The 26,281-nt window shown below is 35.5% G+C and overlaps 1 protein-coding gene across 9 annotated transcripts in view; it reads left to right on the top strand.

Annotated features, from left to right (window-relative positions):
- NCOA1 (nuclear receptor coactivator 1) overlaps nt 1-26,281 on the top strand; it is a 216,280-nt gene that overhangs the window by 152,184 nt on the left and 37,815 nt on the right. For all 9 annotated transcript variants that reach the window (XM_088796268.1, XM_088796267.1, XM_088796265.1 and 6 more), the window contains 5 exons: nt 1,224-1,319; nt 5,717-5,857; nt 13,233-13,380; nt 14,694-16,014; nt 18,812-18,992. In XM_088796268.1, the coding sequence (XP_088652394.1) occupies nt 1,224-1,319; nt 5,717-5,857; nt 13,233-13,380; nt 14,694-16,014; nt 18,812-18,992 (1,887 nt within the window). The remainder of the gene's footprint in view (nt 1-1,223; nt 1,320-5,716; nt 5,858-13,232; nt 13,381-14,693; nt 16,015-18,811; nt 18,993-26,281) is intronic.

Raw genomic sequence — 26,281 nt, 5'->3', positions numbered from 1 at the left:
TTGATTGCTTTTTCCATGGCTTTCAGGAATTGGGAAGTAACTGATTACAAAAACTGCCTTCTTCAGATAGTATTTCTTAATACTTAAGAAAAATATTGCTAACATCTAGAATCACCCCTTCAAGTTCCCCAAAATTCTCAATTTTAAACTGGCATGCCCACTAAAATGTCAAATTAAACCAACTTGCTGCCTCGAAATAAGAGATGTCACTAACTGCTGCCAGTTGGAAGTGTACCAGGTACAGCAGGCTGTTGAACAGCTCTGATTTATTTTAAAGTTTCAAGTTTAGAGTGTAGGGAACATTGGAGAATAGAGTTAGCATTTTTGAGGCCATACAAGGTAATTTACAAGGAGAAAGCTTATGAACAGATGAATACACAGCTGAAGCTCTAATATGAACATGGTATTAACATGACATTATTTAAATAGGTGACAGTGGGTGAGTTTTCCATGTGAACTGAAACTGAATTAAGTTAAGAACACCGCAAATTGGAAACTCGAGTAAGGACCAGGGAAGGTAGGAGACGAGAAGTCAGTCAGGGGCAAACAGGCCACATATGTAGCCAGTCTCACCACTGAATGGGTGCCACAGTCAACTGGGGACTTTCTACAAAATACACAAGCAAGCCTGCCTTATATGATAAACATTCGTATTTAGCTGTGTGATACTGTGTGCGGCACTCTCAAAACAATTTGAAAGTGAGACTTGGAAAAAATTACAGATTCTACAACATAAAGTCCTCTGTCAAGGGCAAATTATACTTCTTCAGAAACAGTTAAATGTTGTTTTTCTCATGTGATAATTATTTGCACAGTGATTATGAGATTAATCTTTGTAGCTATTAAGTACTGATGAATATAGTAAATTGATCATAAAATTGTATTTTAGAATGCACCGTGTTGCTTAAATCTAGCCAGAACTGCTTCTTCAAGTTGTTATCATCCCAGTCCATAAGATGTTATCAGTCTCCTCTAGTTTATGTAAGAACATTCGATGAGAAGGGATAATTTATGCTAACTGGATGCATTCTGTACCTGGAACTACCAGGGTTTGGTTGCCAGCAATTTTGTTTCTACTATTTTACTATTATATCAGAGTGACTCCAATATTGTATCAGATCCTGTATCATGTATTGTTTCTATAAAAACCGTTAATGGCAAGTAATAGATGTGAACCATTTTCTACCCTCTTTCCTTCAATTTCCCCTTCTTGTTTTGGGCAGATTTCCAGTCATGTTTGATTTGTATTGCACGGCGATTACCTCGGCCTCCAGCTATTACGGGTGTAGAATCTTTTATGACCAAGCAAGATACTACAGGTACTAACTACAAAGTTCAGAATGTTCCCTTGGTATTAATAATGTGTCTATGCTTTTAAAACTAATTACATCCAAAATTTTGTGGCCTTCTGTTCTCTGCTGTTCAGCTTCTGTTCACTAGTCTTATACAGAAAACATTTTAAATGGTGATTTTAATATTGTTCATTTTAGACACTAATCATTGTCATGAGCAGGTTGCTGGGGGGGGACATTATTTTATAACTATTCACATACCTATATTTGTTTTGATTATAAATTATTTTTTATAATCATGGAATAAAATTTTTAAAGAAATATGGCAATGTAGATATAAATATATTTATTGATAAATGGATGTAAGTACGGTGGTTTTAATATTATGCTTAAATGTATCTAGCTATTTCCTTTATTCTTTTCTTTGAATTTATTCAGCACATAATTATTCTATGCCTGCAAATACCTGTGACTGTGTGATAGCTCAGTGTGTACATGGTTGAGCAAAAAGCAACGATGTAATTACAAATTGTGGTGTGATATGGTATACAGTAAGCTAATAGAGAGGACTCATTTTAAAATTCGCTGGTTAACAAAGGCCTGTCTGAGTAGCTTATACTGAACCCTTAAATCCCTAAGGATGAGGTGGTGCCAACTATGCAAAGTATGGGTGTTAGAAGGGGGCAGTGACTCACTGGAAGGGGCAGGGTGCAGAATGAGTGTTCCTGGTGGAGGAAACAGCCACGAAGCCCTAAGTTAAGACAGAGGTGAGTTAGAAGAACTGAAAGAAGGGCGATAGAGCCACACACTGAGTAAAGGGGAGAACACCTGAAAATAAGACCTTCTTTTTAAAGGCCTACTTCAGATTGATTTTCACTAAAAACAAATTCTTATTGTTCTTTACAATTTGTAAAGTATTTTTCATATATTACTTAATTTTATCTTCACTCTAACACATCAGGTTTTTATACTTTTACATCAGTTACATATGTATCACTCCTCTTTCTAATTTAAAAACAGAGAGAGATACTACAGACGTATTTTTTAGCAGACTGAGATTTAAAGAGTCATTTCTAGTAAATTCTTTGCGAATATTTAGTTTTAATGTACTTTTTCACCTTTACCATTGTTTATAAGCCCCTATTACAATATTTACTAATTTTTTAGTTCCAGAAATCTAATATTCCTATGTTGTGTGCTTTATTCTTGTGTTGTTAAAGATAAAGTGTCACCTACTCCTACTAAAGAGCATATGGGGATAAATTAGCACAGTTGATAGAATATAGTGAAGAGTGTCTAGGAGCTAGCTTGGTGATACACATTTGAGGGCGGTGATTATCAGTTACCATACCTTTCTTCATTCCCTTTTTGAATTTACCACCAGTGAACAGCACTGGAAAAATGTAATAAACCCTTATTGAAAACCAAAAATATTACTGCATGGAGGAAAAATAGGATCCGTTGAAAAATGTAACTGGTCTTTTGTGTCATTAAAACCAAATGAGGGCTTATGAGATAGCAGAATAAAAGCCTGTTGGAAAGGGGTAATGGTTAGGTCACAGAATAAATGTGGGAGATGAGAGAAGTCTGAAAGTTATGAGGATAATTTAGGAACAAAACTTTCAGCTTTTCCTCATATTGCATTTCTAGAAATTGAATCCTAAATCGGATTGTTTTAAAAAAGACTGTATTTTCCCATAGAAACGATATTATCATTGGTTGTTTTGTTTCTGACCAAGGATTCAGCATTAAAATCTTAGCTATACTTGATTTTAAAATAAATTTATAAAAATTTTTTAAATTAAACTCTGGATCATAAAATAATTATAAATCTAGAGGGAACCTCAGAGATTACACAATCTAGCCTACCCATTTTACAAATAAGGGAATGGTGACTTTTCCAAAACCATACAGTTAATTGCTGAAAACAGGCATCTTTAGGCCCTAATAGAGAATCCTTCGTTTATGTTGCATTGTCTGCCACCAAAACACTCTTAAAAGGGCATCACTGTACACACACACTTATTACACAAAAGATACCAAAGAAAATATAAGACATAAAAAAACTAGAAAGATGCCAGAGAAATGTAAAACAGTTTTTAAATGTAAAACTAACATTTTGTTGTATCATAGAACTGATTGAAATAAAAAATAATAAACTAGCTCTAGTAAGTATTAGATATTTAATTCCTTAAAATTTTAGTAATATTTTTAACCATACATGAGGTGGTTCCTATCCCTTTAAAAAAAGAAAAAAATCTTCTGCCCAGAAATACTGAACAGTGGTTTATTTGGTTGGATGGTTGGTTGGTTGGTTGGTTGGTTGGTTGGTTGGTTGAACTTTCCTCTAGCAAGCAAAGGAAATCAACCTATTCATGTTCTCTTCGAAGATAGTCATTGCCTTACCCAGTCATATGTTACCATTGCTGATAATTTAATCACGTTCTCCCCTCTAGTCCCACAATGCAGACTCTCTTGCTCTCCTGTGGGCCAATACTGACATGAACACATTAACAGATGCACACACACACACACATGCTCCTCCCTTGGTAACTGCCTGTGAGTAGTACTACTGCAAATGAAGATTATGTAACAGTGGATTCTCTGCTACAACCAACTCTTGATCTCTGATGCAGTAAGAGACAATAATTAAAATTCCTTAAAAATCCAAAATTTTGTAGAGTTGTACTCTTGAAAGCTATGTAATTTTACTAACCGTGGTCACCCCAATAAATTTAACTTAAAAAAATCCAAAATTGTCTATAGTTTCAGTCACAGCATTCATCAGGCTTTCCCCAAACTATTCTTAAATAACAGAATTCCCTATTGAAGTGTTAATTTATTTTATTTCTAATTTAATTTCATTTTATTATTTATTATTTTATTAATAAATTAAAATTTTAATTTATAAATTATAAATTAAATAATTTCATTTATTCCAACACTTGGGCAACAACCTGCTCAGACTGACTCGGGTACACAGATTCAAGAGGTCCAGTAAATACTTAATTCTAAACAAACCAAATGAAATATATAAAGAACTGATTCGTTAAAATGAGGAGGCACAGACAGTCCAATAGATTTGAATTGATTGTGTAAGAAAGGGGAAGATGAGGAAAAGACACAATCAGGCATTCATAGAAGAAGAAACATGAGTGGTGAATAAACATGAACAATACTCATGTAACTGAGGAAATACAAATTTAGACCATAACTATTTTTCACCTACCATTTTTCACCTTGTAAAAAAGAAGGAAAAAAAGGAACCTGACAATACCAAGTGATGGAGAGGATGTTGGATTAGTAGTAACTCATGTAAGTTTCTAGAAAACAGCTTAATATTATAAAGTTGAACATTCACATAGCCTACGACTCAACAGTTCTATTCCTACATATGTTCCCTAGAGAAAGTCTCACACACATGTACCATGGAAAATGTGAGAGTTGTTCATAGCAATACTAACTGTAATGGCAAAAAACTGGAATAATCTAGATGTCCATTGACAGGAGAATGTAAAGACAGAGGGATGTGACAAGTGAGGCGTACATGCTTACTGGAGTGGTATTGGTAAGGTTTAAGTTTCTGAATTGGATGGTGGCTTTGCAGGTTTTCATTTTATTAATCTAATTCTTAATTTATATACGTATATATCTTACCCATATTGTGTATGAATATAAGATTACATAAAAAATAAAAAAGATCTGAATAATCACAAATTGGATTAATTGGCCCCTGATTAACTAAGGAACAATTTACCTGAATTCTTCCATAGTCATTTAGGAAGTGTTCAAATGTGATAATAGCAAATCACCACTAAATTTCATAAAGCATGTATTCTGTGTGCAGAGTACTTAGCAAATCTTAATGTTCTTACATGTTATCTCTTTCTGATTTAACTTGTGAAGGCATTCAGTCTTTGTTTACTCTTAAATGCAATATTGCCTGCAGCCCAAGAGGAGGTAGAAAAGGAAAGACTTGCCTACTTTCTCATATTCTCTGAGTTATTGGAAATTAATTTAAACCAAAATAATACATTCATTTCTGCTTCTCCTTCCCTAGTGAGTGATTCAGTCATTAGTGTATAGAGAGGAGGATCCAAAGAGCCAGCCAGAGGAATTTGACTGGCATTAGTCTCAGCAGCTTCCGGTCTTTGTGGTATGACTTTAATACTTGACTGGAATTGAATTTTCGAACAGGACATACTAGTACATAATATACTCCAAGGCCAAAACAATTTTTATTGTCATGTCATTGATATACTTTGTTACCGTAGATAGTAAACATTAATAGTGCTTTTTAATGTTTTTTTTTTCCCATCAAGCATTCGAGAGGCAGAATATTTGAGACGAAGTTGTTAGTTTTGAAGTAAGGTTGATTTATATCAAGAGGCTATCATAAATGTAAATTTTCATTCTTTGTATAGGTAAAATCATCTCTATTGATACTAGTTCCCTGAGAGCTGCTGGCAGAACTGGCTGGGAAGATTTAGTGAGGAAGTGCATTTATGCTTTTTTCCAACCTCAGGGCAGAGAGCCATCTTATGCCAGACAACTATTTCAAGAAGGTAAAGTTTTTCTCTCTCAATTATTTTCACTAACCTTGCTCTTTATTAGTATTGAATAATTTATATGGAACTTATGGCTTAATAAGTATTTTCTCCAAATTACAGTTTTTGCAGTGATCAGTTTTAGGAAAGGAAGAAATGGGTAAGCAAAGTAATTCATGAATGGATCCTGAATTTGGGGATGCACATTTTAAAGAACAGGATATCATGCGATGGTCACTCACTCATTCATTTATTCATTCATTCAGCAGACGTGTCAAGTTCCTCACATACATAGAACACTATCTATGTAACATGCCAACGATACTGCAGTGACTAAGAAGCAGAGTTTTGCTCTCAAGGAACTCAGAATATATTAGCAGAATATATGACAGGCTTACAGATCAGTGGGACATGGACTATAATAGAGGTGTAACCAAAAGAAGAAAAAAATTAGTTCTGACTTGAAGAATCAGGGATGGCTTCAAAGAGGAAATGATGGCTTTTGAAGATATTCCCAGCCGAACAGGCATGTCAGCGTACTTCTAGATAACACAAAGATCTATATCATGCATGTTTACTTCTTGTCTGTTACAGTACCTGCATCTCCTGACTCAGGTTGAAGTTTCAAGTTAAAAATACGTCATATGAAATTATTAACTAATAATTGAATAGCTGCTGCATCATAGTCTGTGGGAGTATAAAACAAGTACATGAACTTAACAGTAGTATAGGAAAGGCAGGGACAATTATCTTAGAATAAAGGCCAGAAAGTTCATAGATTCAGAGCGAAGGGATTTTGATGCACTTTAAAAATATTGCCATGTAATTCCGGTAGCCTAATACTCCTCTTGCAATGTAATTTATTCTCCAATCTCTTAAGTAAATAGTTTCTTTGGAAAGAGACTCTTTGTATGGCTGTTCCCGAAAAAACAATTTAAAAACATTTTTCATTATTTCATCATCCTTTTTAATGTTAAAACATTTCCCCATAATATCAGGTTTTCTAAGTGTACTGATTTTCCATTCATTACATTTTAGGTCAACTGTTACCTAATGATACGGAAGAAACAGCTTGGTTTTTTTTTTTTTTTTTTTTGGTGTGTTTTTTTTTTTTTCAGGAAGCCATCTGTGTGAATCTCACTAGTCTGGTCACTTCTTGGACAGCTACCTACAGACTAATGAATGGCCAGTGGGCCTCTTACTAGACGGATAGTATCCCCAAAGATAGTATTTCAGTGAATAGGACCAAGAAGCTATATTTTTTAAAAGTTCCCTGGGAATCCTAAAATGCAGCCAACACTTGGAAACCATTACAATAAGCAGCTAATGCTATCCTCTGGTTGCAAACTTTGTGGCTTCCTCTCCCTAGAGTGGCAATTGACTTTTGCATAGATTTGAGACTCGGGGCACTGTCTCCACTCACTGCCTCAAATGCTGAAGTAGATGATACTCTCTGATTTTTGCCTTAACTTTGATAAGTTGGGCCTTCTAAGACTTTCCTTAAAAGACTTTTAATTTTATTTGCCTATAATTTATATACATTTCCACCAAGGCAAGCCAGGTCTAGGTTATTGTCTCATTGTCCAAATGACTAGGCTCCCCATAGATGTGATTGAACCACAGATTAAAGTTAGGTGTTCTGAAACCATTAGAATTATTTATAAAATAGGTTGATTAAAGTATAAGTAACTAATCTATCATTAACATATGATATGAAACAATTTAGAGTAAAAGGTAAAGAAACATAATTCAACACTTCTTCCCCATTAGTCATTTCTAATATCCTTTCTTCCACTTTTTTTAGAAAAAGATTTCTCAATAGAAACAACTTGTATTTTTCTCTGAATTAAGTTGTCCAGAGTTCATATGACTGATTCTTGTGTTTTGAAGATTCTGGACAACTTACCAAACAGCATTCAGGGACTGAGTACATCTTTTTCTGATATTTTATATTCAGCAGTATCTAACCTGGTAAGAAAAATGTGATCCATGAAACACTTACGTGGGATTCACCTGTAAAAGATATTGACCTGCTGAATTAAAATCTCAGCTGAGGGACTGATATGTTAACCAGCTCCAAAGGTAATGCTTAAGTACATACCTCGGAGATACTGTGAGTTTGGTTCCAACCCACCGCATTAAAGCAACTATCACAATAAAGCAAGTCCTAATCTTTTTGTTGGTGGAGAATCCTGCCTACAATTTGTGAAAAACGAAAAAAGAAAAAAACACACAAAAATACCCAAACCCAACATCTGTGAGGCGCATTCTGTGAAGCGCTAAAAGCAAACAAAGCACATTAAAATGAGGTATGCTTGTACTTGAAGTTTGAGAACCACTGGTCGGTCAAGAATGGAGAGAGATGTAAATTTGCATTTGCAATTTTCTTGCTGCCTGACAGTGTGAAAAGAGTGAAACAAGTTATGTCACTGTATTCTTGATTTTGTATAAAACTTTTTAAAAGTTTGTAAAACTCTATAGTCATTCATGTTTAGGCAAGAAAAATTTGTCCTTCATCGGTCTTCTTTTTTCCTGCCCGTTAATTTACTTTTTGACGGCAGTGGCTGGTAATCCAATTTACGGATTAAAAATTTAAGTTCTTATTTACTTTTTTAGCTGCTTTTGACAGTGAAAGCTCATGGAATACTTTTCAAGGGAGTTTACCATTTTATTTTCCAGAATCAAATTTGAAAACATATTTTAGCCAAAGAATACATGGAAGCATTTAGCATAAACTAGATTATAGCTTTGATACTGAGGGGAAATGGGTATCAGGATTACCTGAGGAACTTCTTAAAGTAGGCGAAGGTCCATGCAGGTGTATATTGTTTGGGAAAGGTTCCCACTTTCTGTTCAATTTGAAACCATTCCTTTAAAGAAAAGTCTAGATTAAATGCGTCCCAAAGTTCATCTGGGACAGTTGTTAAACCAGATTTCTGGACTCCACCCACACTAATGAATTAGAGTCCATATTCTGAGATGTTTACTTACAGAGAAGTTTGGAAACTATAAATCTAAGTTCCACAACATATTAATCACTAAAACTAGGAAGTGATGTTTCCTGCTGAATTAAGTTTGGGAAATGTTTCAGTCTCCTACATTTGGAGATTCATAAGATGTGTTTAAGGTATTTAAATTTCTGGGAAATTCTACAATAAAGGTGGTTTGACCACTTGTTTGACTTTGTTATCCAGAGTTATTTTTCCTCAGAATACTCCTTCGTGTAGTACATCTATCAGCACTTAGGGAAAGTGGTTATGGGAAGTGTTCAGCTAGATAGCCTAGAAGAGTTTCATGAAAGTTCTCTTTACCGACTGTCAGTGATGTAATGGATCATTTCTTGTCTTCGAAAGATGTCCATGATAAATTATTATGTTAAAAAATAGGCTAAGAAAGCATAGCGTATATAGTATGCTCTCACTCTTATATATCTATTTATCTAATTCTAGAAGGTTCACAAAGTGATGGGATTACAAATGTCTTACTTATTCTTTGTTCATTTCTCTATTATCTTAACTTTATAATCACAAAGTTATTTTCATTAAAAAAAATCACAAGACAGTTGGAAGCAGTTCATAGTATCAAGAAGTTTGGAAGCATTGCTATAAAACATAAATCCCCATATAAATGATTAACTAGAATGTTCTTTGAGACTTGTGTAATGTGGTTAATTCCATGGTCCATATAACAGACTTAACTGAAAATCTGTTTATGTGAAATTTTTTGAGAATATTTAAAATACGAGTTTATTTTCCTTTTTTATAAATTTTGATACACTGAATGGAGTTTACTCAGTGATGATTAAAAATCATCTTAGGACATCTAGGGGTAATTTTTTTCCTTTATCTTAACTACAGTTTTTTAAATGGCATGCTTTCTGCGTATATCTAGGGAAATACCAAAAAGAAAAAGAAATCTCTACCATCATTGACCTATGGTACCCTGCCACACATTTTATACCTGCCTGTTTAGTTAACATCACTAAGGTATACTTGCGGAGGTTATCTCAGCACCAAATTGGGTGGAGTAAAAAAACCCAAATAGCTCTACTTAGAGCGGCTGTAACCAGAGAAAACGGTTTCCTTTGCTTCACAGCTCTGTTGAGGCCTATTCTTGGGTAAAACAAAAACAAGAACGGTTGCCAGTAAAGGTTCTTTGAAGAGTTTGTGGGGTATCAGTAATACACATCAATAATATCCCTTCCCACTAAGTGTTCTAAACATTTTAGAAATGTACACAGGAGTCAGGAATCAAAATACTAGCTACATGCCTGGCAACGTGAGATCAGAAAACAAGGCCAGGACCTGTGATCAAAATGAGAGTCCAAGTAATTTTGTCCAGGACTAAACCTTGACACCTACTTATGAGAAAATTTGATATGGAAAGCAAATGTTTATCCAACCCACTTTGTAAAGAATTGTGGCTCCCTTACTCCTATCTTAATTCAAAATGTTAGTGATTGTTATATAGTGTTGAAGCTCTTGGTGTAAATGGTATCTAGGGATCAGCTAAATGTGTGTATCATTCAGCACATACATGCTTTGGAACCTGCTTGTTTGTTGTTTGCCTTTTCTTTGGTGTTTATTCAGGAAATACTCCTTCAGTACCTGCTACGTTCTAGGCTCCACGCTTGCTATTTTCTCACAACATTATTGACTTCATTTTAGTGATGTTGGGCGAAGGTTAATTTGCATTATTAAGTCCTAAACTTGAAAATGAGAAAGTCAGATCTCAAGCCTGAATCTGACTCCTAGGCTCGTCTTCTTTGCATTGATCCATGCTGCCTTCCTGTTGACCTGCCCATCTGAACGAGTAATAAGCAGGAGAAGAATTTTAGTTAACTGGATAGTCTTAATTAGGTTTGAATTAATTAAAGTTTACTGTATTTAATATTGCCTTTTTCATTTCAAAGAATGATGGAATTATGATGTGCTAAGTCGTATTCCACACATTATCATCCAAAATAAATAACCTAACTTCAAAATTTAAATCATTTCCTATATTAATTGGGGTTCTCCAATTTTGGAATTCTTACTAGTTTAGATATGGTCCTACCAGTTAAGGCTGCATAATTACCAAAGGACTATTGATGTTTCTGTAAGCCACATTAAGTACCTTAATGTTCCCATGCTAGCCTGAGTTTCTGGTTCCTTCTCACTTTATAGGGCTTGTCAATAAATCAAGAAATTTGTCTCCATTGATTTCCATTACAAAAGTAAGTCTAGATTCTTACAAGAACAAAAACACAAATTGAGATATAAGCATTTGAGAACATAGCTAAGATTTAAAATCTGTCCTTTAAAACAAAGTGGTAGTCGATCACAAGTTAGTATTAACCTATTTAGATGAGATTTAAGTTGAGGATCAATCAGCAAGTACTTTATGATTTTATATGCAAAACATTGTTCATGATTCAATGGAGAGTAAAAAACAAGAATGGGCCACAGGACTAGCCCTTAGGTTGATTCTAGCCAAAAAAGAAGAAGTGTGTAAAAAGTTACTTACCTCCTATTCAAAGATCTAGAGAAATTTTTAGGAAGCAATTAGAAATAAGATTGGAAATGCAAGTTGAAGTCACATTATATAGAGCTGTGCTGTTCAGTATGGCAGCCACTAGCCACATGCTGCTGTTGAGCACTTGAAATGTGGGTAGTGTGACTGAAGGGCTGATGTTTAAATTTTGTTTAACTTTAAATGTGAATAGCCGCATGTGGCTGATGGCAACCATATTGGACAGTGCAGCTCAGTGGTGAAGAGCCAGTGAGTGTTTTGCAGCAAAATGAGGAGCTCCTAAAGAGTAGTGAACAATGATAAGGAAATAGACTAAATGACATAAGCAAAATAACATGAAATATATTGTGTCTTATCTGACCCTGTATATATTTGTAGCGTTATCATTACCCCAAGTTAATAATTTACCTTAAAATGTCACTTTTTTGTTGTGTCATAGTTGTATTTTCCAAAACGTGTTGTTAAAAAGATATTAACAGTTGGGAATTGTTAACATATATGTATATTTTTTAGGGTTTTGCTCTAGCATATGTTTACTTATACCCTTACACAAAAATTACCAGTTTCCATAAAAGACTCTTCATCATTTATTATTTCATTAGATACTAAAATTCTTCATGTGCTGTATTGGTAAATGCACCAGTGATTTGGCTGAAATTGCCAGATGGGTAAGGAATTCAGTTGGTTGGACATAAATCTTAACCCTTTCAATTAAGTTTATATCCTGGGTTTGGTACTTAGGGAAATTTATGTGTGGTGTAGATTTAAAACGTATTATACCCCCTTCAGTTTATATGGTATACCCAAGACAATAAAATAGAGCATGTCTTCTTTTTACTTAAAAGTAATATGTACCTTCAAAAATTATTTATTAATCGGTCATTTTAAGTCTTTTTGACATGTCTTTAAAATGTAATTGAAGCCCTTTCTGAAATGTCTTTGAAAAATAAGACTAACATTTATTACAGGCTAAATTATAATATTTATTTGTGGTAGTAATTCTTGTGTTTTAGTGGATATGATTTTTAACTTTAGTATAACTGAATCTACCTATTAAATCTTTCTTAGAATTCTATTAAAAGATCAATGATATTTTCTTAGTAGTCTGGTATAGCCTTTATTTAATAAATACCAATATGGTTATAATTTTGTCTGCTGTTAATAAAGCTTTAAGACAAAAGTCAATTATGCTGTTTATGTAGTGATTTGACTGCATTAACCTAGCTTTTGTTCCTTGTATTAGTAATCATTGGATTTATCTTAATTTGCTTACTAAATTAAATTCAAACATCAAAAAATAATGCATGCATATGAATATAATAATTTGTTAAACAGAACCTTAGTGATCACATTCCTGAGTGAAAAGTTAAATTTGAATTTTAGATAAGAAACTCTGTACACTAATCAAAACTTGGAGGGTGCATTTTACGGTATGTGAATTATATCACAATAAAGCTGTTATTTAAAAATCAGCCAGCAAAAGAAAAAAATCTTGTTAGACATAATACTGAAAGTGAGAAGGAAGAAGGTTACTTCATTGGTATTTTTAATGGACACTTAATAAATTTTAAGAGCCTCCCCATTATAGGGAAGATTAAGGTTGACTTTTTTCTGGTTTGGGGTTTCTTCATAATCATAACTTATATGAGGAGGCACCCATTCAAGTAGAACTAAATTAAAACTTGTCATCAGGTGGTATATTTCAGCCAGAATCATTTTCTCCCTCAGATATCTGCTTTGACCTGTTTTTTGAGTCTGAGCAGGCAACAGTTGGAAGGGCCTTTAAAATGAGGTTCTAGGTAGAAGTAAGGCTTGGTAACTCTCCTTTGCCCAAAGTACAAGTGTCAGAATGTTAACTAGGTTTCTCTTTTGTTTGAAACAGTGATGACTCGTGGCACTGCCTCCAGCCCATCCTATAGATTCATATTGAATGATGGGACAATGCTTAGCGCCCACACCAAGTGTAAACTTTGCTACCCTCAAAGTCCAGACATGCAACCTTTCATCATGGGAATTCATATCATCGACAGGTACTACTTATTTGGAGAGCTTCATATGAAATAAGTCAGTTCACATAACTCTTCTTGGAGAAAATTTTTTATAATCTTGATGGCTAGAAAAGAGAAATTCTACATTAGGCATTAAACTAGTGTGATGAGTGTATAATCAGTGTATCCATACTGGGTTTTATAGTTTGTCACTTAGCTTTGTTGTTTAAAAAGGGAGAAAGGAAAAGTGAGGCTGAAAATATGTGTGTTATTAGGGGTAAAACCAAAAAGGTGGCTAAAAATGTCCAACCCCTCCATATATGAACTTACGGTCTTAAGAAAGATTTCAGAGTTTGTTAATATTGTTATTTTTATTTTTAAATGTTTTATTTTCATTAGGGAAAACTCGATGGCTCCTGAGTTCAAGTTGACAGTTTCTCAGATTACAAATCATTAAACTATCAACTTGAGATTTGGAAATGTCATTTCCCCTAAATTATTCTCCTCTCTAAATATGTTTTACACTGGTATATATGGTAAATTGATGGAACCATTCTTTTATCCTTTGAATTATTTAAAACCCTACATTTACAACTGTTTAAAATTTAGCATTAAACAAAAACAAAGACATTTCCCCTCACTTCATCTTTTCCTCATCTGATGTATTTGCTTATTGGAACATGGTAATACCAGTCACAAATCTGTTGTCATAATTATGGATTTGAGTAAAGAACATGATGAAAATCTGAATTCAGTATTCTGCTTTTTTCTAATTTTAGTTTAATTTATACGCTATGCTTGTGAGTGGAATTAGCAGTTCTTTTTCTCATATTCTGATTTCTCTTTCAAAACATCTGCTATGTCTGCATATCACCCTTTTTAATTTTTACATTAGTGACACAGTATTTTTCTTACCCAGTCTTCCTCTTTAGAGTTGAAATACTTAAAAGCTGTAACAAGGGAGTCATGAATAAATGCTTTGTAAACAGAGATGTGGGAAGTTTCTCTTTCAACCAAAAGTATTACTGTAATATTAATTATTTGTATTCAATTTTGAAAAGTTTAAAAGTACATATATTAGATTTTTTTCCAAGGCCAAGAAAGATTTCTTTCTCATGTAACTGAAACCATTATCAAATTTACAGGACCATAAGCACTATCTCCTATTAAGTGGTGCTAATATTTCACAGTAGTACTAATAGTCCACTGTTTTGCCTTAATGTAAAGTCATACAGAAGCCTTGATAGCTTGAAATATTCATGAGGTGACTGGTCTTGTTTTATAATATGCATCATAAAAATGTTTTAATGGAAACCAATAAAGATGTTTGAATAATACTGTCTTTTCTCCCGTAGGGAACACAGTGGTCTTTCACCTCAAGATGACACTAATTCTGGAATGTCAATTCCCCGAGTAAACCCCTCCGTCAATCCTAGTATCTCTCCAGCTCACGGTGTGGCCCGTTCATCCACTTTGCCACCATCCAACAGCAACATGGTATCCACCAGAGTAAGCCGCCAGCAGAGCTCAGACCTTCATAGCAGCAGTCATAGTAATTCTAGCAACAGCCAAGGGAGTTTTGGATGCTCACCTGGAAATCAGATTGTAGCCAGCGTTGCCTTAAGCCAGGGACAGGCCAGTTCCCAGAGCACTAATCCCTCCTTAAACCTCAATAATTCTCCTATGGAAGGTGCAGGAATATCCCTCGCACAGTTCATGTCTCCAAGGAGACAAGTTAGTTCTGGATTGGCAACAAGGCCCAGGATGCCAAACAATTCATTTCCTCCTAATATTCCAACATTAAGCTCCCCTGTTGGCATGACAAATACTGCCTGTAATAATAGTAACCGATCTTATTCAAACATCCCAGTAACATCTTTACAGAGTATGAATGAAGGACCTAACAACTCCGTTGGCTTCTCTGCCGGTTCTCCAGTCCTCAGACAGATGAGCTCGCAGAATTCACCTGGCAGATTAAATATACAGCCAGCAAAAGCTGAGTCCAAAGATAATAAAGAGATTGCATCCATTTTAAATGAAATGATTCACTCTGACAACAGCTCCAGTGATGGCAAACCTCTGGATTCTGGGCTTCTGCACAACAATGACAGACTCTCGGATGGAGACAGTAAATACTCTCAAACGAGTCACAAACTAGTACAGCTTTTGACAACCACTGCAGAGCAGCAGTTACGGCATGCTGAGATAGACACCAGTTGCAAAGAGGTGCTGTCTTGCACAGGCACCTCTAACTCCGCCTCTGCTAACTCTTCAGGCGGTTCCTGCCCCTCTTCTCATAGCTCACTGACAGAACGGCACAAAATTCTGCACCGGCTCCTACAGGAGGGGAGCCCCTCGGATATCACCACTTTGTCTGTGGAGCCCGATAAGAAGGACGGTGCAGCTACTTCTGTGTCAGTGACTGGACAGGTCCAAGGGAACTCAAGCATAAAACTAGAACTGGATGCTTCAAAGAAAAAAGAATCAAAAGACCATCAGCTCCTACGCTACCTTTTAGATAAAGATGAGAAAGATTTAAGATCAACTCCAAACTTGAGCCTAGATGATGTAAAGGTGAAAGTGGAAAAGAAAGAACAGATGGAGCCTTGTAACACAAACCCAACCCCAATGACCAAACCTGCCCCTGAGGAAATTAAACTGGAGTCCCAGACCCAGGTGGGTAATTCCTCACTTCACAGGATGAACATTCCTGGTGATTTTTTCCTTTTCATTTATTTTACTCCAACCGTAGACCAGATTTGGATTCAGGCTGTTTTGCTCTATACATTGGTTTATAGTGAAAGGTTAGTATCAGTGGTTGAAAAATCACAAACAACTTCTGAGGGCTACAATATTAATGCAGCATTCTAAGAAAGTAGACATTTCTTTCTTTCTATAAAATTACAGTTCACATCTTTGGAGATTTTTTAAAAATAACCCTCCTGCTCCCTCCTGCCAACCCCACCTATTGAATCCAAGTGTCTGAGAGTAGAACCCAGAAATCTGTATTGTAAAGAAGTTCCCCCAGAGCACTCTGATATCAGTGCTAAGCTTGGAACCTCTGACATAAACAACGTGGGAGAGAAACGTGAGAAGGTGGATGAGGCTGCCTAGACTGTTTAGCTTTGCTATTTAATTTACTTTGAAACATTTTCTGAAGCTGTTTTTCTTCTCATTTGATTGTAACCACACTCAGCCGCCATCAGAATAGGGACTTGAGCGTACTGGTAGTGTGGGTGTATAACATGCCCTGCAAAGTAAATGGAAATAAACCTTCGCATCAGTTGTTAGGGATTAGCAACCTTTATGCCTCGGCTGGGTTGAGGGTGAAAGTTAACAAGCAGCTTCATTTACTGAATAATTGCTGCGGACTCTGAAAGAATTTTTTAAAAGAAACACAGAAAATATGATCTCTCCCCTCTAGGAGCTTGCAGACTATTTAAACAAAGTGTAAACATCCGTGAAATAGCTGAAAATGTATTTACAAAGCAGTTTATCAATAAGGCCCTCCATTGTGAAAATTCAAAATTAGCAGACATAGGTCCTTTAATTTCTTCCACCAGCTTTATTCCCTGCCCTCATCTCGCAGAAATCTCTCTCTTCCCTCTGGCATACTGTACTCGAGGCACATGGAAATCCTTGCCATTCGTGGGATAAACCGTGTCTCTTCCAAGCATCTTTTGCTTTGCTTTCCTTTCCATGTCTGCTGAACTTCCACTCATGGTCACAAGCTGATTCAGGCATCAGGTCTGTAAAACCTGCCCCTGGAGACCTAGTTGACGTTTGCTGCTTCTGTGCTCTCATAGCGCTCTGCATTGTTTGGTTTACTATTTGTAGTAATACTGTTTTGGTTATTTCTTTATGTGTGTGCTCTTTGAAGGTAAGGCTGTCTGTCATGTTTCTTGGTACAACTAAATTAAGGTGTTTTTAAGCTGGAAAACAACTTTAAATAATGACTATATTAAATTCCCACTCTATAAAATTAACTTTAAAAGTAACGGGTTTATAAAATAAAGCCATTGTGTACAGTCCTGGTATATCTGTTTTGGTACCCACGTACACACATTTTTGCTGAGTTTATACCCACGAGTGGAATTGCAGGATCTTAAGATATGTGTATGTTCATCTTTAGTAGATATGCCAGCTTTCCCAGTGTGTGAGAATTCCTTCTAATTGTTCCACGTTCCTACTAATACTTGGTATTGTCAATCTTTTAAATTTTAGCCATTCTGGGTATGTGTAGTTGTATCTCTTAGTTTTAATTTGCATTTCCCTGTTAAGTGTTTATTGGTCATTTCTATATCTCCCTTTCTGAATAGCCTGTTCAAGTGTCTTGCCCATTTTCCCAATATGTTGTCTTTTTCTTAATGACTTGTAAGAATTCTTGTGCATTTTGGATGAGTCTTTTATTGGTTATGTATTTGCAGATATCTTTTCTGTGCCGTGGCTTGCCTTTTCCTTCTCTGACCGGTGCTTTTTGATGAAGTCAAGTCCTTCATTTTAATGTAGTCCAGTTTGTCAATTTTTTCCGTTACAGTTAGTACATTTTGTCATTATGTAACAACATAACATGTTCAAAAATGTTCATAGTAGCTTTATTTGTATTAGCCACAAACCGGAAACACCCCCAAATCCATCAGAGTAGAATTTATAAATACGTTGTGACATAGTCATACAATGGGTACTATTCAGCAATGAAAACAAATAAACTACTGCTACACGTGACAAGATTTCTGAACTTCAGAAATGTGATGTTAAGTAAAAGAAGCCAGACATTTTAAATACACACACACACACACCACACACACACACACACACACACACACACACACACACCCACACACACATATAATTCTATTTATATAATCTAGAAATACTAATTTGAGTTTAATTAAATAGTGAAATACAAACAGGTAGACATTTGATGTTGATGAATTAACTCAAAATAATCATAGTAGAATAATGCTCTGAAAGAAAGGCCAGTTTTCTCCTGTGCATAACCGCAGACACGTGTAGGCACTCCCTGTGAATTGGAAAAAACTACTTCTTAAAAAGTTTCCCAAACTTTTTAAAATTATTTAAAAAAAAAGATATCAATGTAAATTTGTCATCACATAAAGTAAGTCATTTTACAAAATTTTGAAAAATGTGACAGAAAAAATTCACCCTCAGTACTGTCATTATAAGTGTTCTTGACACCTCTTTCCAGTCCAATCTTTCTCCAATGTATGCATTTTATACCAAGATATATTAGATAAATAATATGTGTATATTATCTTGTGTCCTTCAGTATATTAATATCATAAGCATCCAAAATTTTTTCCACTGAAATAGTTAGGTCATGTAGTTTCTAATTATTCATTCTTTCATAGTTACACTTAATTCATGGATTTTAAAGGAACAACCTTTTTTCTACATTGTTTCAGGTGAATGTATAGAATATACTTCCTCTAACTTTGGTTTCTATTCTTAGTTTACAGCTGACCTTGACCAATTTGATCAGTTACTACCAACGCTGGAGAAGGCAGCCCCATTGTCAGGCTTATGTGAGACAGAGAGGATGGATGGTACAGTTACCAGTGTAACCATCAAATCGGAGATCCTGCCTCCTACACTCCAGTCCACCACTGCCAGACCCACTTCCAGGCTGAATAGTACGTGTTGAGGACAAAACCTCATTTTAAGCTTTTAATGATAATGCTGATTAGTGCTTTGTCTCTCATCGTCATTGCACAGAAATTTTGTTTGTTGAGAGTGAAATATCTTTTCATTAGTGCCATTATAAATAATATACAGTTATGTTTAGACATATAAACTTCATTCAACTTGTGTATTTTAAATTATAGCATAACATTTACATTTTTGTATTTAATTAGTCAAGGTGAATAGTTGATGTTAAGGAGAACAGTTTTGTGTTCTTTCCCAAAACGTTCCATAGCAGGACTTTCAGAAATATAATATTGGGTCAGATTATGTTTTCCAAAGTGTTGTCCTTGAACACTAGTCCTAAGAGTTGAAAAAAAAAAAAAAAGGATTTTGTGCTAAAATACACACGCAAATGCTGCATGGCACCTACATCATTACTCTTTAAAGTTCCACAGTGCATGTGAAAGGTTTTAAGAAGTCCTATGTTAAAGAAACCAGTTTAGATTTCTTTAGCTCAGCATTTACCAACTTTCTTAATTATGGACTTCCTTTTCTCCAGTAATAACATGTTACCCTACAGAATGAGTTTTCCATAGAGCACTCTTTAGAAGACAACTGTGTTGAAATGATTCACCGCTGCTCTAGCTAGCCACGTTAGCATTCTTCTAATTAAGAGAGACTTTCGTAGTATAGTACTTCAAATTCGTAAAGATAGGACTCTCAATTTTTTTTCACCTATCAAATTTTGAAGGTGGAAAAAAAAAAAAAGAAACTAACCAGCTCACCTTCAAAATTTGCTGGGATTTCTGACCTAAGTCTTGTCCCTCTTCTGATGGAATCAGATGTGGGACTCATTTATTTCAGTCTTACTGCAGATTTTAACTGTCATGACATAATTCCTGAAAGTTTACCAGGATTTTTTCAGGCAGCTGGAAAGAAGAATCTTGAGTCATCCCTGACATTTTTGGAAGCGGTTTTTCAACTAATAGATAAGAGCAGACGCCTAGGTTCAAGTCTCACATTCTCCATTTTATTAACAGTATTATTTCAAGTAAATGAATTTTCTGAGCCCTGTTCTCTTTATCTGCAAAATGAGAATTAGATGAGTTGATTTTGAAAGTCTCTTCTGGTTGAAACTGAGAGTCGCCACACTCTGGAATATCAGGCACAGTTGGGGAAACAATAAGGTGCAGGGCTGACAGGTGCTAAAGCACAAGTCTACATATCGATTGGTTTGATCCTGGTCCTCTTCCCCATCCTACATGGGGTATGTGAGGGTAGGTCCCTAAAGAAAGGTCATCCTGCCATCTCATCATCCAGTGATGAAGGAAATCCAGAAGATACTAGTTTCACACTCAATCCTCCCAGGCAGTGTTTTAAAACACTGACTAAACAGACACAGAGATCACAGGACTTTAAGGGAAATGTACAATTTGAAAGAGAGCAAAAGAAAAAACAGAAAAAGAGTATGCAGTGGAACTATACAGTGAGTGCATGGACCAAAAAAATATTAAAAGTTTTGAAAAGATATTTAATCCATGAATATTATGGGAAGAAAAAAAGGGACAAAGGACAAGGTAGAACTTTTGGAAATTAGATATACAAAAATTAAAAATTTCAAGAGAAATGTTCGAAGGTAAAGCTGAGGAAAGCTCCAAGAAGGAACAAAATGACCAAAAGACAAATATTAATAGAAAGTAGGGAAGAAAAAGTTAAGATTGATCTAGGAGGGCCAATAATGATTGCTGAAAATTCCAGAAACCGAAAAATGAGGAGGGGGGAAACAATGGAAGAGAAGATACTTGCAAGCAAATAATAAGGGAGAATTTTCTAGAACTGAAGGACATAATTCTTCAGATTGAAATGGTTCAACAAGCACCCAACACACACCAAAACAAGACCTGTACCAAAGCTTATCATCATGTAATTCTGGAACATCAGAGATAAAGATTCCTAAAGCTTTCAGAGAGAAGATATGAATTGAATACTGTGCGAATCGTAATTGCCAAAACTTAGACGCTGTCAAGCCATGAAAAGACACTGAGAAACCTTAAATGCATATTGCTGAGTGAAAGAAGCCAATTCTTTACATACTTTATGATTCCAGCTATGTGACATCCTGGAAAAGGCAAAGCAATTAAAAAAAAAGACAGTTAAAAGATCAGTGCTTGCCAGGGGGAGGGATGAATAGGTGGAGCACGAGGGATTTTTAGGTCAGTGAAACTGTTCTGTATGATACTTTAATGGAGGTTACATATTATTAGACATTTGTCAAAATCCATAAACTACAACACAAAGAGTGAACCGTAATGTAAACTATGGGCTTTAGTTAATAAAAACGTATGAATATTAGCTTTAGCTTATCAGTTCTAACAAATGCACCACACTAATGCAAGATGTCCATCAATAAGGGAGTGGTGTATTTATAAAATGAAATACTGCTCAGCAATGAAAGGGAAGGAATTGCTGGTAAATGGCATGAATTTTTCTTAAAAACATGCTGAGTGAAAAAAATCTAGCTCTACAAGATCACTGGTTGCCTGTGGTAGGGTGAGGTAGGGCAATTGACAGCCAAGGAGCTCTTGAGAGGAACTTTTAGAGGTGATAGAAATATTCCATTTTCATGATTGAGGTGGAAGGTTATGAATTTATTATACCTTTGTCAAAATTTATTGAATTGTACACTTAAAATGGATGTGTATTATAGTATATAAGTTATACATTAATACAATTTACTTTAGAGATATCTGAGGTTAGAATGATTTATAATCTATAACTAGGCATCCAAATTTCCACTACTAGTTGTGAAGGTAGAATAAAGACATGTTCAGGTGTGAAATGGCTCAAATATTTGATGTTGTACTCACCTTTTCTAGTGAAGGTCCTAGGGGATATACTTCAGCAAACAGGGAACAAAACAAAAAAAGAGAAAAATACAAGGTCCAGAGGAGACAGAGGACCTGAAAGGAAGTCCAGGAATGATAGCTGATCCGCAAGATTAGGGAACAAGCAATGCAGGTTGGAATAGAGGCCTGAATCCTCAGGGAAGGAGGCCTCCCAGGAAGAAATAGAATTTGCTCTCTTTGAGTTTATAGGAAATATTACTGATTGATAAGTTTATATAAAAAATGTGAAAGTATCTGAAAAACTCCCCTAGAAAAGCAGGCAAGTGAAAAAATAGTAATTGTTAACTCCAGAAAAAAGCAAGCTTAGTAAAGAAAGGAGATTCATAATGTACAGTGTGACTTAGCAGTGAGTAATATTTGCATAGTCATGAGAACCTAAATATTAACTTTCAATTTTATGAAAAGCTAAGATCTCAATTAGAAAATTAGGGACACAGAAAGTAGTAAGAGAGGTAGGTGTGAGAGAACTAAGACCTCATCTATCATGATGGAGAGTCACTAATCTAAAATTGAGATAGCAAGAAGCAGCAGCATATGCAGATTTGGAAATAGGCAAATGCCGAAGAAAACAGCTGCACAAGATGAGAATGGGTGCCTCTGTTGAAAGCTGAGTAACCAAAGGATCAGAAGGGGAGAGGCAGGAAACTGCTTTTATTCATAATGAACCTTTTGATTTTGACTTTTAAAATTATGTATATGTGTTAATTAGATAAAAATTAATAAAAATAGAAAGTGTTCTACAAGCCTATGAAAGTGGAGTGATTTTCCTTCATAGTCTGTCTTGAGGAAGATAGCTTTTTTTCTCTCTTGAGATTTCCTCCTCTAAACACAGCTTCTTATATAAAAGTATGTAAATAGGCCGGAATCTGTTAAGCCTTGTGCTGAAGTTGGATGGCGAAGGCCAAAAACAGAGGGAAAGATACTGAGGTATGAGGGGGAGGGTGACAGAGGCAGATGCCCGTCTGCAATGTTTCCATATAGATAAGAAAGAAAGAATTCAAGAGGCATAAGGCTAAGGAAACAAGTGGGGCAGGAGAAAGTAAAAAAGGATAAAGGATTTGAGAAGAAAAACAAAGAAAAAAGAAGATAGGGACAAAAATGCGATAGCATATGAAAGGGAAGAGAAGGAATAGCCTCTGGTTCTCTGCACTTTCTAGCTTCTATGTTGTTGACCGGCACCTTTTACTGGAACCAGAGTCCACTATGGAGTGCCCCATTGCATGTCTTAACCTTGTGCCCACCCAGCAAACTTAAGCATCTTTCTTTACTGTAGTCTTCAGTCTTAAACTGAACTGTGTCAAGTGCAAAAGTCTTCCATAGGACAGTTTAATTATCATATTTTAACCTGAGATACACCAGTGAGAACTTCTGGATCTATGTGCCAGGGCCCTTTTTTCTCCCATGCTTTTCTTTTCCACTCCCTTTTGCACTATATTCTGAGAGAACCTGTGGGCCAAATTTTCTAGATCAAAACTGAATCTTCAACCATGTCCATTCTGCTCTTCAGTCCATCTGCTGAGCTCTTCTCATTGCAGCTATCATGTTTTCAATTTCTAGAAATTATTTTTCTTTTTCATAGAAGTATATTTTTATGGATATAGACTTTTTAATCTGTAATGATAAATTTATTATACTTTGTATTATATGTGTTGTCCTGTAAGGTTCATCCATTTTCTATAGTAGTCCTATTTCCTTTGCAGGTACTATCTTTGTTACATTTGCTATCTCTCTTTCTTGCTGTTGGCTTCTTTCAAATGTTTGGTGAATTTGAGCTGTCTGTCCATCTGCAGTTGGCCCTTGAGCAACAAGAGTTTCACCTGCTTGGATTTTTTTCAATAAATACTGTAAATGTATTTTGTCTTCCTTAAGGTTTTTCTTAATTACATTTTCTTTTTCTCTAGCTTACTTTATTGTAAGGGTACAATAAATAATACATATAACATATAAAATATGTGTTAGTCAACTGTTTCATGTTATCATTAAGGCTTCCAGTAGGCTCTTAGTAGTTACATTTTTGAGGAGTCAAAGTTATATGCGATTTTCGATAGTGGAGGGGTGGGGGGATTGGTACCCTAACCTCTGCATTGTTCAAGGGTCAACTGTATACTGAAAAAGACCTAGAATGGAAAACATAAGTAGCTAAGTGTTTCTTTAGCTAAAGTGAGAAGCCCTTTTGCTCTGGCAGTGAATATAGGTTCCGATTATAGAGGATCTGTTTCTATAAAAAGTTGTTGTGAATGGGGGTTGGGGATGGGCAAATCCCTCGTGGCAGCCCTCGCACCCATTTTGGGAGATTCCCTGAGCAGAACTCCTACTTTGAGTCCTGTACTTACCACTTTAATCCCATGGGCAGATGCCAGAGTCAGCTGCACTCAGAGCAGGGGCCTGGTGGCAGCTGTTCCGTTGTCCTTTAATTATCCCGGCAACTGCCATGGCCTGATCCTTTGCCGCTCCAGTGACCACTGAGCTTGGAGTGGTTCTGCTGTTCTGGGAAAACTCCCTTTTGGAAAATCTTCTCTTTGTCCTATTACAAGTTTTTTAGTTTAGTTGAGGTTTCACCATCAGTTTGTTTCCATCTGTTTTATCTTTCAGCAATTCTTCATTGTTCTAGTCAGCTGCCATGATACTTCTTTTGCCTTTCCTTCAGCTGTAGATTTATTTTTCCTGTTTTATTTCTTTTGCTCTTTGAGTCATGTTTCTAGAGAGAGAGAGAAATGCACAGGCGATAAATCTGCCACATCGAACCAGAAGATTTTCTTGGGTCCATTTACACATGAGAAAACTAAGGTCCAGAGAATGAAAACACACACACACACACACACACACACACAATCATACAGAGACGAAAACATTCCCAAAGTTATACAGATAGTGTATGCAGAACCAGGATTTAAGTTTCAGTCTGCCTGGTTTCCAAACATGCTGTTTCTATGCACACACACGCACACAGATGCAGTGTGACCGAGTGATTTAAATAATTTTGTTAGAATGATATACTACAGGAGCAGCGCGGCAAGATGCATACCGCTTTCTCAGTGCAGACAACTTAGGAGGGTGTTGTTAATCAAAATGTGTACAGCATGCCTCTTCAGCAGTACTGTCCGAATGTCTGTGTCCTTTTCACTTTCTTCAAACCCCTATCCTTTAAATGGCGGGATTGACTTTTGATATTGTCTGGTGTTACTTGGAGCCAAATTTATTGATCCAAAAAGAATAATACTTTTTCAAATCAAAATAAAAACTAGATGTAACTATAAGGAGATACATTGTTTTTGAAGGACTCATACACTAGTTAAGACAGTTCGAGAATTCCAAAAATATTTGAACATTGACAACATCACTGGAGGAAGCGAATGACCTCCTGAGGTGGTTGTTTTTATGTTCTGTGAACATACGCAATCTGAGATGATTATTTTTAAAATCTTATTAATTTGAAGGACATTAAAAATACTGCATAACTCTAAAAATAATGTTTTACATAAAGCATTTTTAGTACTTTAAAAAGTCTATTTTAATGTCCCTGCTTTCAAGCTTATATTTAGTGTGTGGTGCCTATTACTGGGCATCTTTTGCCATTCCAAAGCTGTAACGGACAATGTTATGTAGAGATAATTTACTACATATAAGAGTATATCTGAAATACAAGTTCTGAGTAGAATTGCTAGGTCGAAGGGTAGATAGATTCTGCCAAATAGTCCTTCTTAGATGTTATACCAGTTTGCACTCTGAAAATGTTCTTCTTTCCACACCTCCTTGCCAATATGTTGAATTATGCCCTTTCTCATCTTTGCCAATCTGATGCTTTTATTTTTTTAAATATCTCAGTGTAGTTTTAATCTGTATTTCTTTTCTTGTGAATTAAGTTGATCACTTTTCAATTATTTTTATGTGATTTGTTCATATTCTTTGACCATTTATCTACCGGATTATTTGGTTTTTATCTCTTGATCTATAGGAGTTTTTTCTGTACATTAGAGAAATTAGTCCTTTATCTACATCATATTTTTAAAAATATAACACCCCAACTCCTGTGCATAGTTACTGCCAAATGTAACACAAAACTGAACCAGAAACCTCCTTACCAACAGCTGAAGAAAATTAACTGTGAACATCAGAGTCACTGGATATGGAATTAACTGTTTGAGGAGTAAAATGTGCAAAAGCCGCTACCATGGTTAGACACTGCTGTCTATTTTGTATGCAGACATTTTTTAGTAAGTTCTTTTGCTGGGTTTAGTGTGGCTAACGAAAATATGTTCTTCACTGAGCTTTAAATGGAGAATATATGATGTTGAACCCTTTGCAGAGATGATTTAAAAAAACAAACAAACTTGGATAGCTTTATCAGGGCGCCCCAAGGGTTTGTTTTCTACCCCACCCCCTTCAACTGC

Source organism: Rhinolophus sinicus, chromosome 2, assembly GCF_057876585.1.
Source record: "Rhinolophus sinicus isolate RSI-liver-muscle chromosome 2, RSI-T2T, whole genome shotgun sequence".
Taxonomy (NCBI): Eukaryota; Metazoa; Chordata; class Mammalia; order Chiroptera; family Rhinolophidae; genus Rhinolophus; species Rhinolophus sinicus.
The sequence above is the reverse complement of the archived record's forward strand: the minus strand, read 5'-3'. Positions and strand labels throughout refer to the sequence as shown.